The following is an 18,138-nucleotide window of genomic DNA, read 5'->3' as shown; positions in this document are numbered from 1 at the left end:
GTCACCCAAACCATTCTCGGACCACCACATACATCATCAAGCAGATGTAACGGCATAGAAACCACCAGTGGGAATTAGGTACTGGATATTTCTCTACTGGGAATACTCAGCAGACAAGTGTTCAATGAGACCGCCTAATTGCTTAAAGGATAGACCAATGCTGCTAGACAATTGTAAATACTTAATTAAAGAAAGGATGTTGGTCAGTCCTAAAAAAAAGCCCCCCTAACATCCGTCATAAACACAGCGAGTCCGCAATGTTGAGCATCACAATATTTTCCAGTAACAATTAAGTAGGTATATGGTACCAAAGTTAAGGACTTTCAAAGTGACACTAGCACTGCCTTATTGGATTGTGGATAAACATCATTGTGAATATTTGTGCTCTAAGTGTATTCTTAATGTTTAAAACACTTTGAAACCACTCCTCCTATTCATGAACATCTTAACAGTGTCACACACCCAAGGATACATAGTAATACTATTTATGTGTATCTTTTACTTTGTTATGTATTATTTAACCTGCACATGTACAGTTGGAACATTTTTGTAGACAAGTTTCTTAAAATAAACACTTCTTTCAGTCGGTGGCTTACATGTCAGACCAATTATAACAATACATTAAAAAAATGACAACATGTGGTTTGCCCAAGAAGAACAGCTTAGTCTAGTGACGATGATGGTGCAGGTGAGGGCGGATGAGGAGCAGGAAGTCAGCAGTGTTTCTAACAACGACCTCGTGAGGAGCAACTCACGCTTTCCTTCTTTTGCAGAGGCACAACTGTAAAGTCGGCTAAGGAGTCAGAGGTCTTGCTGCTGGGACGTCTGAAGCACTGTGGTGCTCGTTTAGTCTATTGGTTTAGGAGTATCGCCCCAGATGAAGCACTTACATTCTCAAGGTCATTCTGTGAAGCAGGAAATAAAGAGATATCTTTTAAGCTCTTCCATCATTTGCTTTGTTATACTGTCCAGATTGTTAGCACAGATGCTATAATCTGGATTTAGCAAAAGGGTAGGTTTAAAGTCGTACGAGCCCTTCTCCATTCTAAATATAGATATAATTAACTCTTTACACATCTGTGTAGTTTTTTCACATTACTTTGCCCTTCTATGAAAACCTGTATAGAAGGACAGTAAAATGACTACTCAATAAATTCTAATTCTCTCCCAGGAGCCTGTACAGCCCTGTTGCTTGATACTACCTTTTTGTTATGATTAGCAGCATTCCCTTTTAATAAGTAAAATTACTGTTTCAACACTGTATGTTTAATCAAGCCATTTCTTGGTGAAGTATCTGAATTCGTTCACATCAATGATTTGATATGCAATGTTTAATGGTAGTAGATTAAAATATTGGTATAAAAATTTTACACATGCACATTCCCTCATGTTTCCTACTTTTCCTCATTTTGCACAGTGTGGCTAGAGCTCGGCATATTTTTCATTATAACTATTTTTTTGCTCTTACGTTTTATCATATGTAGCAAGTATTTCTCATTCAGGCCAGATCCAACCACGCAAAGATACCTACACTAGACCCAAATGATCTCGCCGACTACCACCTCCTTCACGCCTATCATTAATCAGCAAAATCACTGAAAAAGCAGCCAATGGTCAACTCCAAGATCACATTAAGTCTAAATATCTGCATGACGGCCAGTATGGTTTTATGTCACCCTGCAGGAGAGACTGCTACATTACACATCATAGACAATACCCTCCTAACCACAAATGGAGGTGACACCTGCTTTCGTTTATTGGTGGACCTCCCAGATGCCTTCAGGTGCAGTTTAGCACCTCACCCTCATCTTACCATCATATGCACTCTGGAGTCTCAGACGATATTCAACAGCAATGTCCTTCACTGGCTCTCCTTCCATCTTTCCAACTGACATCAATTTGCCCATCTGGGTCACAAAAGATCCCTGTCACCTATGGAATCCCCCAGGATTCTATACTGCCCCACTGCCATTTTCAATTTCTACATGGGGGGCGCTTAGTGCTCTTCTCTCAGACAACAGAAGCCAGATTCAATAATATGCAGATACATAACTTTGCTTCAGACATCCAGTACCTCAAACGTTGCCTGCATATCATCCAGACTTGGATGTTGAGCTCCTACCTGAAGTTCAACCCAACCAAGATTTGTGGTATTTGCCAAGAGCAACAAACCAGCTCAATTACATGAACCTTGACAGCATCCACTTTCAGTGAATACATAGTCACTTGGATTCATCCAGGACATCAGCCTCACCCTCAAAGAATATACTGCCAAAAAACAACGATGGCCTGGTATCAGCTCTCTCTTGTAAATAAAGTGAAACTGTTTCTTCCAGAAAGGGACGTCAGAACTGCAGTTCAAACCATTAGACTATCACAGCTGGATAGGGTAACCCCCTACTCCATGGTCTCCCAGACTCAACAGTGCCATCTTATAGGCATCCTGCATGCCAATGCGTGGCTCATATAAGGCCTGAAGAAATATGATCACATCAACCTCATCCAGGTGGAACTCCATTAGCTTTTCTTGCTGGTGACACCATGCTCAAAACCAGGTGCATCATTTACAAAGCCATCGCAAACAGCACCACCGCTTACCATGCAGAAAAGCTCACCATCTATGGGAGTTCGCACCCAACACACAGCTAGGACACCATCTGACTGCAGGCTGAGAGGTGTAAAAAAGAAAAAAAAAAAAAGGCAGCAGGCCTTTTCCATTTACGCACCCAGGATCTGGAACAACATCCCCTATAGCCAGCAGGAACGCTCCAACTCTGCTCCAATTTTGGAAACAGTTGAAGACTTTAAAAAACTCTACATCACAGGGTATTAACAGTTTAAAAACCAGCTACCTCTCTCAGTACTCGCTGACTGTCATTTTCTTTGACTGTGTACAGCAGTCCCCTGCCTTTTGGCTGGGTTGGCACTATAAGAATAGCGCATACCTAAATAAATTAACAAAGGGGCTCTGCTATTGCATTGTTCTTGTAATTTCCTGCCATAGCCAGTCACTGGTTCTCCCCACATTTAGATTCAAACCTTCTCAGGTCAGTTACAATGTGCCTCATGGGTCCTCCATGTCACTGGCCTTATTTAACATATTTGTGAGGTTCCTGATATCATTAGATCCTTTGGACTGGGCTCCTTGTCTAAAACTAATGATAAAATCATCTGAGTAAGACACAATTTCCCTGCTGAGGTGATTCAAAATATAGTCCATATGTACTTTTTGGCCATAAAATCTCAGATGAATAAGAGCATGCTGAACCCATTGCAGATAAAACCAAGGTACTGATATGTAGCCCTAACAACATTAGCAATTTGGAATACTTCTCCTAATTACAGATGTTAAGAAATGTCCTCTATGTTATCCTTCAGTACTAGTAAGCCATAGTCTTTGGCACAAATAATTGTTTAGAGTGGATTATACGAATTCATGCAAACATATTTTGTACTGCTTCGCATCTAATTCATCCCTAGAGCCTCACAAGCAATTCATGATCATCTTTGCTGGTTAGGTGATTCGGGGCAGGGGGTTGTTGGGTGGGTCAGCGTATTGTGGTACACCTCTGGCTTGCAGGCTGCACTTACCTAACAGCAGCAACCAATTAGCTGTGGACTGTGCTCCTGAAGCTTTCCTCTTTGCTGGAGTCCAGACTGGAGTTGCAGATAAGGAAATTAGCCTGGTCTCTCATGGGTGTGTTTTTTTCCCAGCAGCAACTCCAGAAATCCCAGAATGCTAGAAGGCTAGTTTGAGAATCTAATCCCAATCCACGATGGTGCACTTTGTTTTAAATTGAGTACTACACAGCCCAATTCAAGGTGGAGGAATTGAATTGGGGAGGAATTCCTGTTTGGAAGGATGATTTATTTTGAAGACTTCCCTGTGCCGCAAGGCATCCGGGAAGTATTTTTTGTTGGATTCTTCAACCAAGTTCTATTTTTGTCCCAGGTAATTTTCTCTGACCCCTGGATTTTTTCTTTTTCTCAGGCCTTCAGCTACAGGTTTTCCTGCAGTTTTAGATACACTGATTGCCGCAGTTTTGACTAAACTAGACTCTCTCCCTCCTGTCCTTACTTCATGGAGGTTTTTTGCCATCTGTTTTTTTAGGTCGAGCTGGCAAGCTGTCTGACGTGTTGTTATCTTTCAGTGGGCTTTTAACCACCTCCACCCCACACCCATCACTTGTTCATGCGTTTGCCTTTCAAAAATCTTTTGTTATCACTAGTAAATGCTTTAGGTTTGTCCCTCTTTAGGGCAGTTTTGTAACCGCATTAGCCATCGGCCCTGTTACATAGACAATTGCACATTTGCCGATACGTTTGACGGTGAGCGAACTTCTTTTTCCTTTTGTGTCTCTCCTTCGCACTTGTGCTCATGGCAGCTGTGGCGCTTTGAATTGGCACGCTTATGTCAACTGTTTTACTTTTCATTTTCAATTTATGTGGCAAGAATAGTCCAGTTACGTATTTACAACGCTAATAGCTCTAACTCGAGCACACGCGAGACCCACTGCATTGCAAATGCTTGTTTCTTCTGCTGGGGCTCATTTGTGGACGCACCTGTTTCCTGTTGTATGTTTTGACAACAGTAGCATGGGGACTGCTGGAAGAGATCACCCTTGCCTCTGGCAAAGGAAGACAACAAAGGTATGCCGGACTACATTCACAGCGATTGGCAAAATATGAGTTAAGGCTGATTTATGGGCTACTTAGATATCTAATGTAATGGCAGCCCATTATTAGCTGCCAGCATATAAAAAAATGAGTTTAAGTCCCTGTGCCTAGTTCATCTATCCCTTAAAAGTACTTGGGCACCAGCCATCCAGGCCAAAACCACATGATACAACAGTGTGTGCCGTTCGTCAAGCCTCCAACCTCAGGACTATGGTTTCATGATTATGCATATATAATCAAAAAGAGGGATAGGGAGGTTTCCTTGTCCAGTGTACAATCTCCCAAATGTCGTATAAATCAAACTGGTACACTGTTCCAAAATGAGACGAGAACATAACTCCACTAGGCACAAACAAAAGTAGAAGCAAGGACCCTCACACATCTAGTGGATGGCATGCTTCATCATAGGGTCCGCTCCTCGTCAGACTGGCGCTGCAGTATCAGACGGGCCCTTCTAGGGGGCTCTTTGCCGAAGATCTTCAACAGTAATATGTGCTGTGATAATGTAGACGTGGAATAGACTCTAAACCTACTTCTGATAGGAGCTAAAGCAAAAAGGATAAAATTGGCTCAAAACCTCCAAACAGCCTAAAGTTTATTGGGTAAACGGGGTCTCGGTCAAGACTAAAAAGGACAGCACAGGAGTGAAATGGAAACAATGTCCCAACACTCAACCATCAAAGAGAAAAGTGGGTGACAAGGGAATTACCCTGTATCAAACCCTGGGTCAACATGTTTCACGCCTAACCAGTCCCATGGATCTAATGGCGTTTCGTCAGGACCAACACAACAAAAGTCTCCTACTCTGCATCATGTTGTTATAGAAGTAATCTCAAAGTGTAAGGAGAAATATCTACTTTCTAAGAAGCACAGCATATTCATCCCTTTCAACGCCTAATCATTGAGTTTTTCATTGTAAGGGAAATATTTCTGCAGTAAAAGGGTGTGTCTAACTGGGATTGGCAGAAAATAGTCAAAGAATGAAGTAAGATCAATAGTAAAGTAACTGATGTGACAACAAGGGAAAGATGGAGGTACCATAATCTATACAATTTGTGTTGATGACACTTGCAGCATTTATGTGGATATGAGAATAAAAGACTTGTGTGTGTTATTGGGATTTCTAGGCTTTGTGACTGGAGCAGCAAGAAAGGATTTCAAATATATCTATGCATGGTATATGTATTTTCCTGTTGCACAATACTAGTGTCACAACTATTATTTACAGTAGTGGCACAGATAAACAAGCAATGATAAAGTAAATGGGGACTGTCTTTGAGGCATATTGGGTTTGTCAATAGATTTTAACCATGCTATGCAACATCTTCGAAACTGTAGTGAAAAGCCTAAAGCATAGCCTTTTGTAGGTTGGTGTTCTATGCATGTGCACACCAACAAAATTATGAGGCAGCTATTTTGTCATTTGTTGATCCAGAACAAAAAGAAAAAGGGTGTGAAAAAGTATTTTTAAAGTGCAAGCAAGTGAAAGCAACATGGAGGGCACGATTATCGGGTGGGGCAAGATGGATGGCGTGGATGTGAGAGCAAAGCAGGGATGTGGGGAGGAGACGCAACGGTGCCAGAGTAAGGACAGGGTGGGAGAAGCAACACGGAAGGTGGGGGCAAAAGGGCATGGGTGGGGGAGAAGAAACAAATGGCAGGATAGCAATGTGGAACAGGCAGGGAGACGCAAGAAACAGGGGAAGGACATATGAGTGAGAGCAACTAGCCAAGTTTTCATTTCCTACAGAATTTTATGTAGTCATGTAGGTTCATAAACTACCTGGCAAGGAATTTCAGAATTTCGCCATCTATAAGGAGAAAAAGGATCGTCCGATATACTCTCTCTTAAAAGCAAGAGCTAATCTTAAACACTTTATCCTGTTCAGGGACTATCCAACAAACTTTAATTGTAGATATAGTGGCCCTTTACTTTGGAATGCTTAGTGGATGATACACAAATCATTAAAATCGGAGCATCTGGACGTAGCATTGGAGTCACAGGCTCTTACATGGAGATGAAGTAGTAATCTTGCTGCAGTATTTTGGATCTTTTTTAGTTTTTGCAGTATGAAGCCCCGTGTGTAGAGGTACAGGCCAGTTGCCATAATCAATCCCTGATAAAACAAGGGTGAGAATAGCTTGTAATTTTTCGTGCTACCCAAGGTAAGTGATAATGCATTTTAGTGTTCACGTAAAACAGAAAGTCTGACTGGCAGTGCTTAAATTCAGTCGGTGGTGCCCACCGGCACTCATTTTTGAGGACCAGCACTTATTTTGCTTCGTTAGGCATGGACTGAGAGCAAGAGAGGGAAAACCAAATACAGGAGAATAGAGAAGGAAGAGAAAGGCAGAATTGTTTTCACAAATGGAGAAATCAGCAAACTGCAAGAGAGATAAAAGGGCAGGGAGTGTTGTGTAGTGGATTCAACGAGAATGTGAGTAGAGCTTTGGGCACTGGCACGCGTTCTTTTACAAATCAAGCACTGTTGACTGGAATTATCATTACAATATGCAAGCAAGGACAGGTTCAAGCCCATGGTTACTCCAAGGTTCCTTGCCTCTCGTGAAGTTACAGGATGTGGCTTCAATAATTTGGGCCACATTGAGGTAGGATGATGAATGATCCAGTGGCTACAGGTGATGTTGGTCATTATTCATGCATTAAGGGAAAAGTGGCACTTGTCTGAATATATTTGTTTCCTTTTGTTTTCCAGTTTTAGGATGATCCATGTGCCTTCCGAGTAATTACGGTAAGTAGACACAATGTGTGACCAGGTCCCGTAAGGAGGGGTGAGGTAATTGGGTGAGGTAACGGTTAAGCAGAAGTTATGAAGTGACAAAGCCTTGTGGGATACCACAATGTGGGGCATGAGGAGCAGAGGTGAAAGGAGGCAAAGTTACCAAGATCTGCCTTACTTTGAGAAGAGGAAATTCACGTTATCTAACTTCCTAGCATGCAGAGTTCTTTTAATCTCTGTAGCAGTGTATGATGATGGGCAGAACCAAAGGCTGTAAACATGTCTATAAAAGTAAAAGTGCAATACTTAATTGTTGTACATTGCATGCTTCAGATCATTCCAGGTGGCTACCAGCGTGGTTTGCTTTCCTCGGTCTTGGAAGAATCCAGCCTGTTGGTCCGTTTAGACACCAACACAAATGAACATTCAAACCCAAACTGCTAGGCCATATCTCCAAACAGGAACAACATCAGCCAGAGGCGCATGGCGCCCTAGCTTAGTTTAATTTTTTTTAAAAATGTTTTACTAATAAATTTTCAAGTGACCGGACCCAAGAGGGCAGAGCATACTAGCCTCCAAAGCCTTTCTTAACCTACTAACATAAAATTATGCTAGAAAACAGCAGCAAATGCTCTTCTCAAATGTGTATTGTGACATTGAACCCTCACTGGTGGTAAAGTAAAGAGATTAGGGAAGGGCATCGTTTAAAGTTTATATTTACTAGTTTGTTGAATACAGAATGTTACGTAAATGCACTTTGCAGCAGAATGTCAGGCAAAAAATGGGTATCACCAACAGAAAGGTGATTTTTATTTTGTACCCACTTCAAACAAACGAGAATAGTCTTTGAAAATATAATTTTTCTGCACAAGAATTACAATCGGCGTGGAGATCACATATATTCCTGTGGGCACTTAAGTAAAAACATTATGAATGTAATGCTCATATTCTGGCCATTTTCCAAGTGCTGTCAGTATTTTCTTTACTGTCAAAAAATTAAATTTTAAGCACTTTGGCTTGTTATCTTCCAAACACTTAACATAATTTTCAGGAAACAGAAAATGTTGACTCACCACATTATAGTAGCTTTTGTTAATCGCAGAGGTTTCAAATCCTTTAGGCGGACTTTTGAGCATGGTTGACTTTGGAGAAACAGGTTTTTCTGAAAGCCAAAAAGTTTTAGGTTGAGTGGTAATGTCATAATGAAAGTAAAATATGTGTCAGAGTTCCACAAGCAATACAAAAAATCATTTTTAGACATTCAAAATATGAGGAATACTATCTCAAAGATATGTGCATTTACGGAAGTAATTTTGATTAAAAAATATGCTAACAACTGAAAGTAGTAAAGTGTGATATAGTCTAACGCCATATTATGGCTTTTAGTTTATGAATAGCAGCACAAAATATGAATACAATCAACTTCAACAAACCACAGACCTGACTTAGTAAACAAGTAATTTATCAGCCTACTTGGAGTCTCGTTTTGTCTAAAAGCCAAAAAAGAACTCCACGAGAAGGGACCACCTGCCAACAACTTAAAGAAGCTCTGTGTTTGCTGCCTCTATTTGTGATTACAGAAATCAGGTGTTGAAGTCAAGTCACAGGACTAGCTTTTGCCCTTGTACTTATTTCTGTGTCCATGAGTCCACTTGCAGAGATCATGGAAAGAAAGGTCTCAACACTTGTAATGGATACTACTGCGGGGCTCGGGGGCTGATGACAGCTTAGCTGGTGGCGCATCACGTGCCACATTGCAGATGAAGACCGTACTGGACAATGTGCATGCCATAAAACTACAGATCTCTGTTCATTCACTCATCTCTTGCACCTGGTTGTGCAGCCCTGACAGTTGCTTATCTCAAGCCTCTACTTGCAGTGGTACACCAACCGCTTCCCCTAGATCAGTGGTTCCCAACCTGCGGTCCGGGAACCCTAAGGGGGGTGGGTCTGAGTCCCCAGATTCCAATAATGATTCAATGGGGGTCCCTGGGTTCTAGTAATGATAAAGTGGGGGTCCGCAGAAGTCAAAAGGTTGGGAACCACTGCCCTAGATTTCAACATCGTTTCAAGGCAGACCGACTTTATCGCACGAGTCAACAACACACTTTTTAGCTAAAGCCTACCAAATCGCCATTGTTCTGTGTGTTTTCCCACACCAGTCATCCCCTTGGGGTAGCTTTGCAGAAACGAAGTTGCACACTTTCATTAACAGAATCTTTCTATGGCTAGGACATGTGAAATATGGCCGATGTAATCACTAAAGCCTCAAAGCAACTGACGTAGCTGCTTTAACTTCAAGGGTTTTTTTGCACGGTTTATGAAGGGCAGCTTCAAAGAATGGTCCACGGGCTACTGAACACATCACTCCTAGGTCTGTATCATTTTTCTGCACTTAAGTAAAAGGAGTCTCAAATTTGTAGAAAAACAGGCATTTAAAAAGCAAGAATGCACACCCGTCTAAGCAGCTAACCAGCACCTAGTCGGTATTAAGCTTCCCATCAGTGAAGCTGCACAGAACCTGCTTAGTTGTTTCTCAAGCATTTATTTATAATAACTCGGCCTGGCCCCAGAAGCTGGAGACTGGCCTGTGAAACATGGCATGGGCAGTAAAGTGGGGACTTGGAAGGAGAGTTTCAATTTGTTCACAAATTATTCTTTTAGCAGTCTATTGGGTAACATAAGCACAAACACCTGTTTTTAGCTGTATCAGGCTCAGTAAGCCATAACTTGCAAATCAAGGGGAGTTATTTTTTTTTTTTTTAGAGACTTCACCAATAATCTCTCTTGAGAAACAATAATTTTCTATAAACATTAATTGTCTACATTCAGTAGACCACTATTCGCTTGGCTTATACTTGCGTGAAAAGAGGTGGAAGGGAGAACTGCATCCAGTTCATGGCTCCCTTTTTTGTACCTGCACCAGTAGTGAGTAACAAGGGATTCACCGGTAAACACACAATTTACGCTTTTATTCAGTTGCTTGTGACCTCCATTTATATGTAAATGTATTTATTATATTTTATATATGTGTCAATACAATTTCTCTTTATGAGTTTCTAAACCCAGGTCTGCTTAAAATTAGTCTGAATTGTAGTCCTTCAGCTAAGGAAGATTCAGATGGATTTGCACAAGGATGTGCACATGCTGTGGTAACAGAGGTCTGAATGCCAGGGATACCTTACTTCTACTTCGGCCTGTTGGTGCAAACTGTATAATACCAAAAACATATGTAAATTTCTTGCTTTTTCCTGTGCTTAGTCTCTACCCCATGCTCTTGTTCTACCAGGTCCAACATATTGCTGTTTTCTTTTTGTTGATATGTTGAGCTAGGCACCTTTTCCCTCAATGTATTCTCCTATTTGCATATAGTCTTAGTTATAGTTTGCATAATTAATTTGATCTTTTCTTGACTGGTTTCTGCTGAGCATCGGTTTAAATTTCGTTACTCACCCATAGTCGTTAAATTGTTGCACTCTCTGACACCTCCCTCTCTCTCAAGTGTGATTACTATGTGTAATCTAGGCTAAAATACTCTTACTTTTAGGTCGAGCCTGCTAGACAGCGCTCAGTCTGTTACAAGGCATACAGTAGCCTATCAAGAACATAGGTCTTGGAGCCAGCCAGTTGCTTACAATTGGTTGGTTTTCCTTGTCACTCATTTGCCTGCTTCTTACGGTTTGTCAATCTTGTGGTTGACTTCCCCTGTGACGCACTGCTACTTTACATTCTCTTGGACTCAAATTGTTGCTTTCACTGCTTGCTTTTTAAGCACTATTTTTTTCTTTTGAGTGAAGCACTCCATTATAGTGTGTGTGCTTTCAAGCCATCTTTCTTGTGCAAGTCTCTCCATTGCACTCTGCGTTGCTCTCTTTTGCCCGACTGTTTCTCCCCGCCCCCTCCCTGTTGCGCTTGCCTGCACACTTCTCCACATTGCTTCAACAATTTATGCCCACTGTGTTAACTTTCTTCCAACCCCTGTGTTGATCTGGCATGCCTCCAGGCTCTCGACCCCATTACTTTCACATACCGTCTTGTGTTGATATCCCCCGCCACCCTCCACCATGTGGTTTCAACGTTCCCCTGGCCCACCACCCCCCAATCTTCGCCTGTGTTGATTCCCCCCCCCCCCAAACAAAACATCTTTACATCCAAAAAGGGTTAATGTTTTATGTTAAACTGCCTATTTGGTGAATTGTATTAGCTTATTATAAGGATCTGCACTATTACTGAATTTGTGAATTAAATCCTAAGCACAAAATTAGTCTGTACAACAACAAAAAAAAGAAAAAAACGGCTGTGGCCCACAGTGCAGCTGTCCACACAAAAGTTGCTTGCTGGCCATGGGAGAAACCTTTCATCACTTTCCTTTGAAAAAGAGTGCAAAGGCCAGAAATACACGGAGCCTTTTAAAGATGTGAAAAAGAAAATATAATTACAGTTAGAGGTTTTGAAACAAGTGGTCACACGTCTCCCTACTCCTATTGTTTTAAAAGATCTTATAAAACTGTCCACCTACCTAAAGGTATCAATACATGGTACAATACAGATAAGCAAATCAAGGGGATACACTAGAGTGAGGCTAAGTGCAACCTTGCATAACAGAGTGCATCAAGGCTATCTTACACTCTAGCTAAAAAAAAAAAGTAAGATTTTAGTTAGCAAAATTGATCCTTGCAAAAAAGTTGGCTTTGTCACAACTGACATCATGGATAATATACATGAAACCTTGGAGGGCATCACACATCTTACACATATGAGAATCTTTCCATACCACATTTATGTGTTTTGATATACTTCCTTCAAACTACCAACTTCCCCATGCAGAAGTTAAACTTGGGCAACACACTGGAACACTTTTTATCCACACCTCAACGCATAATGTAGAGTCAGTCATCAGAAATACTCTCTCTCAAAACATAACTTAAAAATATTTTGCAGGGAGCAAAAATGTGGACAAGTGAACCTAAGTATGCTGAATTAGTTTTCAAACTCTTTGCCTTACTGCTCACAATATCTCTTGTTCATATTCATTCAGCGCATAGAACTACGTTCCATGGGTAAATTCAAGCAGCAGTACAACTGAAGCCCCTAGCATGCTAGGTGCAATTGATGATCTAATCTCAAGAGAGCAGCAATCTTTGGTGATCCCCACTATAGTAGATCCTAAAGAAAGAGTAACTTTAAAAGGGATCTGATTATTCAAGACCTGAAAATATAAAATGATAAACACTACAAAAAAGGGGATTTAACATTTACATTATATTCCAGCAATGTAACAAGAGTAAGCAACAAAATAACCTAAAAACGAGCAGACATTTTGCATGTATGACCATATAAAACAAAGCTATCAAATTCAAGAATCAAACTAGACACATAGCTGACAGAATTGGGATATAAAATACTGAATATCCCTCACACTTGTGAAGAAAACTTACTTATCGCTACTGAAGATGGAAACAAAAAACTGCTTTAAAAAACGTGCAGAACACACAGGCTTGCAACTGTAATCACCCATAAGGGTAGCTAAGCTCAAAAGAAATATTCTCACAGCAGATGCAAAAATTGTAGTGACTGCCCCAACTTTATTCTTCTTCTCCTACAGAAGATTCAAACTGGAAAGTGTATTGATCAACATGAACAAAGGCACCAACAAAAGAAAATATTTTTCGTTAGTTTCTTTCCATTGCTAGCTAGATTTGCAAGCTAGAAGATATCAAAGATGTAGACTTATGAAACCCAAAAGTCATCAAGAATGTTAATGTGTGCTATTCTGTGTTTGCAAACTCTCTGGTTCCTCTACCCCTAATGCTGCTTCAGGATGTGTAGCTCTTGAGACACAATAAACCTCTCACAACGGCTTTTTTTTTTAGGACAACTTCCACACAAATGGCAGCCTAAAAAAGGGTTCTGCTGAAAGCTTTCCTTTTTGGCTTCTTCCTAAAATTCTAGAACTACAGCCCTGTTCTAACTTTAATCCACAATGTCACAACAACTAGGTCCAAGATCTGGGGCCAGATGTTCAAAACTATTTGCACGTCGCAAACAGCGAATTTTGCTGTTTGCGACGTGCAGAAAGCACATCACAATGCCGAATCCCCGTTTTGCGAGTTGGTAACCTGGTTACCGATTCGCAAAACGGGACTGCGAGTCGCAATTAGGAAGGGGTGTTCCTCTTCCTAATTGCGAGTCGCAGCGCGATGCTGTATGGTTTTCAAATGGGTGCTAGCCAGGAGACCCCTTCCCCTTTGTGAATGGCATTGAAAACATTTTTTCAGAGCTGGCAGTGGTCCTATGGACCACTGCCTGCTCTGAACAAATGAAACGAAAACTTTTCATTTTTTAGTTTTGTAATGCATCTGGTTTTCCTTTAAGGAAAAGGGGCTGCATTGCAAAAAAAAAACTGCTTTATTTAAAAGCAGTCACAGACATGGTGGTCTGCTGTCTCCAGCAGGCCACCATCCCTGCGAGTGCTGCGACTCTCAAGGGGGTCGCAAATAGCGACCCACCTCATTAATATTAATGAGGTGGGCCTTTGCGACCCCCTTGAGAGTCGCAGATGGTGTCAGGGACACCATCCTACATTCTGAATTGCGACTTGCAAATTTCGAGTCTCTGACTCGCAATTTGCGAGTCACAATTCAGAAAGTACTTACATCTGGCCCCAGGTCTTTTGACTTAACCCACTTAACTCTAGCAGTTTTGATTATGGGCTGCATCTACCATCAACACTATGCAGACAAATGCTTGATGTATTTAAGACTGTCTTTAAACAGATTATTTGAGAAGTCCAAAATCAAGACCATACATTGTCAGTGGCAGCGAATGAAGGTAAACAGGTCTGGACAGATTTGGTCCCATGTTATGATACTGTTTAGTACACCTTTGCATGATAGCAATGAAACTGGAATGAAACCTTGCAATAAATGAATTAGTGCAACCATGCCATGGAAGTGCGGCATATTGTGTTCAGATACAGTGTTTTGGAGACAGGAAGAGCATGTCTTTACAACCGCTGAGACCTGTTTGAGTAAAAAATGTGATTTAACCAACAGCCAAAGTTCTTCACTAGAAGAAGCCATGATCACTTCAATTACTACGGAATTCCATGCACCTGGACTGCTGACAATAAGATGCTAGCACATGCGTTTATTATTTGAAAAAGACGATGAAATTTCGTTTCAGATACGAATAAAACATTTTGAAGTGAATGACAGTAAGCAGATGTCAAGGTAGATTGTGCAAATGAAAGAGGAATTGTCAGCATATCAAGACCTAAACCCCCCACCCCCCTCCCACTCCGCCCCTACACATAAATACTTAATACAAAGACGCCTGGTGTCCCGGTAGTAGGCAGCAGCAGCCACAGCGCTTGACAACTGCTGGCAGATTGTCGGACCCAAAGAGGCGGGTGATCTCAGCAATGTCACAGGCCGGAATGAAATCTCTTAATAAAGAGCACCTTCACGCAGGGGTTTCACACGTTATATATAAGACTTACTCTAACAACAGTATACAATAACCATCAGTTCGGAGAGTGGCCTCCTACTAAAAACAACAATCCACGGCCATCCACAATTTTGTAATATTGGAATACAAAATTACGCTGCATTACATTCATTAAATTGAACAGCTTGTTAATTCGTGTTATACTTAAAATCAATATGTTCTCCCTTGTCACCCTATTAAAAAACAGTACTTAATATTACCATTATCCTTCTTTACTGACGCAGGGTATTCAAAACCGAGGGAGGCCCTCTATTATGTACTATAGATAGCTTAAAAAGAAACTGGTAACTAACTGATTTACATTGTTCTACTGCCGGAAATTGTAACTCGGAAGTGCTTCTAAAACCAATTACATTAGGTGGTACAATTTATGCAAAATAGGTTATTTCTTTGACATTTGTCTCAAGAACATGCATTTTTAACAAGAATAATCAGCCAAGCAATAATATAATCCAAAATGAAACGTTCTGGTGTTAGACGTGCTTGTTATTATCTTGGCTCAGTTAAAAATCAATTGCACAGATGACTGTCAACGACACTGGTTCCACGGGAGTTTTAAAACTAAAGCTGACTTGCTGACCAATAACAAGAGCACTGGCTGTCTACACGACACCCCCGACAACGAAGAGAAAATATTTAATTAAAACACTGAATAAGATCTCGCCCATGATGAACACCAGGGTCTTTTCAACACGGCAAACCGGCGCAGGGGATATGTCTAAACGTCTATATCCATGCATAAAATGTAGAAACATTTTTTGAATCGCAAATTATTACCAGAATCATGGAGTAAGACCAAGTCAGGTCCGCGCAAATGCAACATGCCAAATGTGGTTGACAATTACATGTTTGGATGCATTTACTGCCCGAAAAGATGAGGGTTTAAAAGTTATATCTCCCAGGGAAGTCGTCATATCATAACTCGCACCCATTACATCCATTACTGTGAATTAGGGATTCCATCCAATGGAAAGTCTACAATCGGGTTTCTTTCCCCTCCAGGTAACTAGGTTCTACGTATGACCGTACATTTAAATAATAATAGCCCCAAATAATAAGTTTACTAGTGTGCTTTATAGGTTTTCATGCTATTTGATTATTCCCACATGGCAGTCCTCTGGCAATATGAAGATGGATCATAATATTGTCTTTAATCAAAATCATTACTGGAGGTTCTTTTTCTACAGTCAGTCGAACTTACTTTACCAATAATTCTCTGTAGGGAGGGCTCAATGTAGCACGTCACCTTTCCCGAAAGTAAGTATCTCTAATCTAACATACGCAACCAACAAACAACGCCCCCACCCCCTGGAGAAGGCCGAGAAGGAAACATACAAAAATAAATAAAAGAAATGTTAGAAAAGCACACTTTACTTTTCCAGCTGAACAATCACACTATGCCCTAGAAATATAAGGAAGGAAACAACCCTCCATCACTCACTTGTCTTAGAAGAAACACTGAAGAACTAATATGTAATTCTGTTTTTGGGTCTCTCTCTCGTACGATAGGTTAAACCTGGTGACAATACTGATTATAGCAGAAAGATTACAAGGGCCAGAATTGGTCTCCACAGGACGTAAAATAATTTTCCAGGACTTTTTTTTTCTTTCTTTTCTTTTTTTCTTTTCTTTAAAAAAAGAGGGAAACGTCCTGTTCCCTCTTCTCCCTCCTAATTTATCCGGCAAAGTTTACTGGGGAGTGATATGAAGTAAACCACGGCCATCCCCTCTTTTCTCTCTATCCTCTGCCTACAGCAGGAGCCACTTAAATTATGTAGCAGGGAAGAACCAAATTATGTAGTACACTTTACTAAACTTATGCAGGAAAGAGCAAATAACGCGGCATAGTATGACACATGCTGAAGCAGACTTGCTTAATTAAATGATCTTTTCTGGCATGTTAACACTGTACAGGTAATGGTTCCACCACATTAATATCAGTTTAACCCCTAAATATAGCAATCGGCGAATAAAGGGCGACCTGCCTCTGCATGACAAATGGCCTGCAACTGCACAGCAACATGCGTGGTAGCAATTATAAAACGTAATCCGTCTGCGCTTGAAACAATTTTTTTTATATATATGCAAATTATGAAGGTCGATTGCAAGTGCAACAAAACAATCATTATTTAGAAAACACTGCAGCATCCTATAATTCCAGTGACCTCGCCTATAGCTTAGTAGTGCTACCCATACCTAAACTCTAATGCAGCTGTTCTTAAACTTTTGACTTCTGTGTAGCCCCTCCACTCGATCCCCCTGCCCCAAGAATCACTGCTAGAAGTCAGAGATCCCTGCCTAAGCAATTTCTAGGATTGGACTCTCAAAACAACCTACAAAATACAGAAACAAATACCCATCTAACAAATACACCAATTATGGAATACTTAATTTTATTCACAAACCAGAAATATGAGGAAATCAACATTTTAGGGGTAAAGTTAGAGCGTTTCAAAATTTTGTATAATTTTTAAACAAGGAAGCGATGTGCTAGACTCTAAAATGTCACTGTCTTTTTTCGTCCTAATGCATAGTTTTTGTCAGCTCATACCAGCACTGCTGCAGTTGAGATCACCAAGCATTCATACTTGGTTCTGTTTGCTGTGTTTTTGTATTGATTAACATAAAAACCTAATAAAGATATGTGAAAAAAATAGATTTTGTTTGCTGTACTTCTGCTGATGCCACAAATCAACTTATTGATGCAAACTTAATTTTTAGATTCCAGTTTTAAATCCCTTCACATTTTCAGAGTATTTTAAAACTTTCAGTTTTGATTATGTATATATACTTTATTAATTTGCTAATATTACTTAATTGTATAATCAAATGGGGACCCCCTGCACACGTGTCTCGGACCCCCAGGGGTCAGCGGACTACAGGTTAAAAACTACTGCCCTAACATAGTTATCCTTCCCTACATCTCTGTATTATCTCCCATTACCGATAGCCTAAAACCTCTATCCTTGACTATGTCACCGTACCACCACCTCCGTACCGGAATCTCCATCTGACTATACTCTAGTACAGTGGTTCCCAAACTTTTTCGATCCCCGGCTCCTTTGACCTATTGGCCGTGTTGGCCACGGCTCCCCATTATGTTACTTTTTTTTGGCGGGTGGGGGAACGTAATCCCAGCCTGTACCTGTACCTACACTATTTACAGTTTGACTTCTTAATTCTCTCGTTCAGGTTCCTGAAAACCATTTAT

The 18,138-nt window shown here is 40.7% G+C and overlaps 1 protein-coding gene across 4 annotated transcripts in view; it reads right to left on the bottom strand.

Annotated features, from left to right (window-relative positions):
* Nucleotides 1-18,138, bottom strand: part of ARHGEF7 (Rho guanine nucleotide exchange factor 7) — an 832,785-nt gene that overhangs the window by 567,569 nt on the left and 247,078 nt on the right. For all 4 annotated transcript variants that reach the window (XM_069205130.1, XM_069205127.1, XM_069205128.1 and 1 more), the window contains one exon: nt 8,492-8,580. In XM_069205130.1, the coding sequence (XP_069061231.1) occupies nt 8,492-8,580 (89 nt within the window). The remainder of the gene's footprint in view (nt 1-8,491; nt 8,581-18,138) is intronic.

This window comes from Pleurodeles waltl, chromosome 8, assembly GCF_031143425.1.
Source record: "Pleurodeles waltl isolate 20211129_DDA chromosome 8, aPleWal1.hap1.20221129, whole genome shotgun sequence".
NCBI classification, from domain to species: Eukaryota; Metazoa; Chordata; class Amphibia; order Caudata; family Salamandridae; genus Pleurodeles; species Pleurodeles waltl.
The sequence above is the reverse complement of the archived record's forward strand: the minus strand, read 5'-3'. Positions and strand labels throughout refer to the sequence as shown.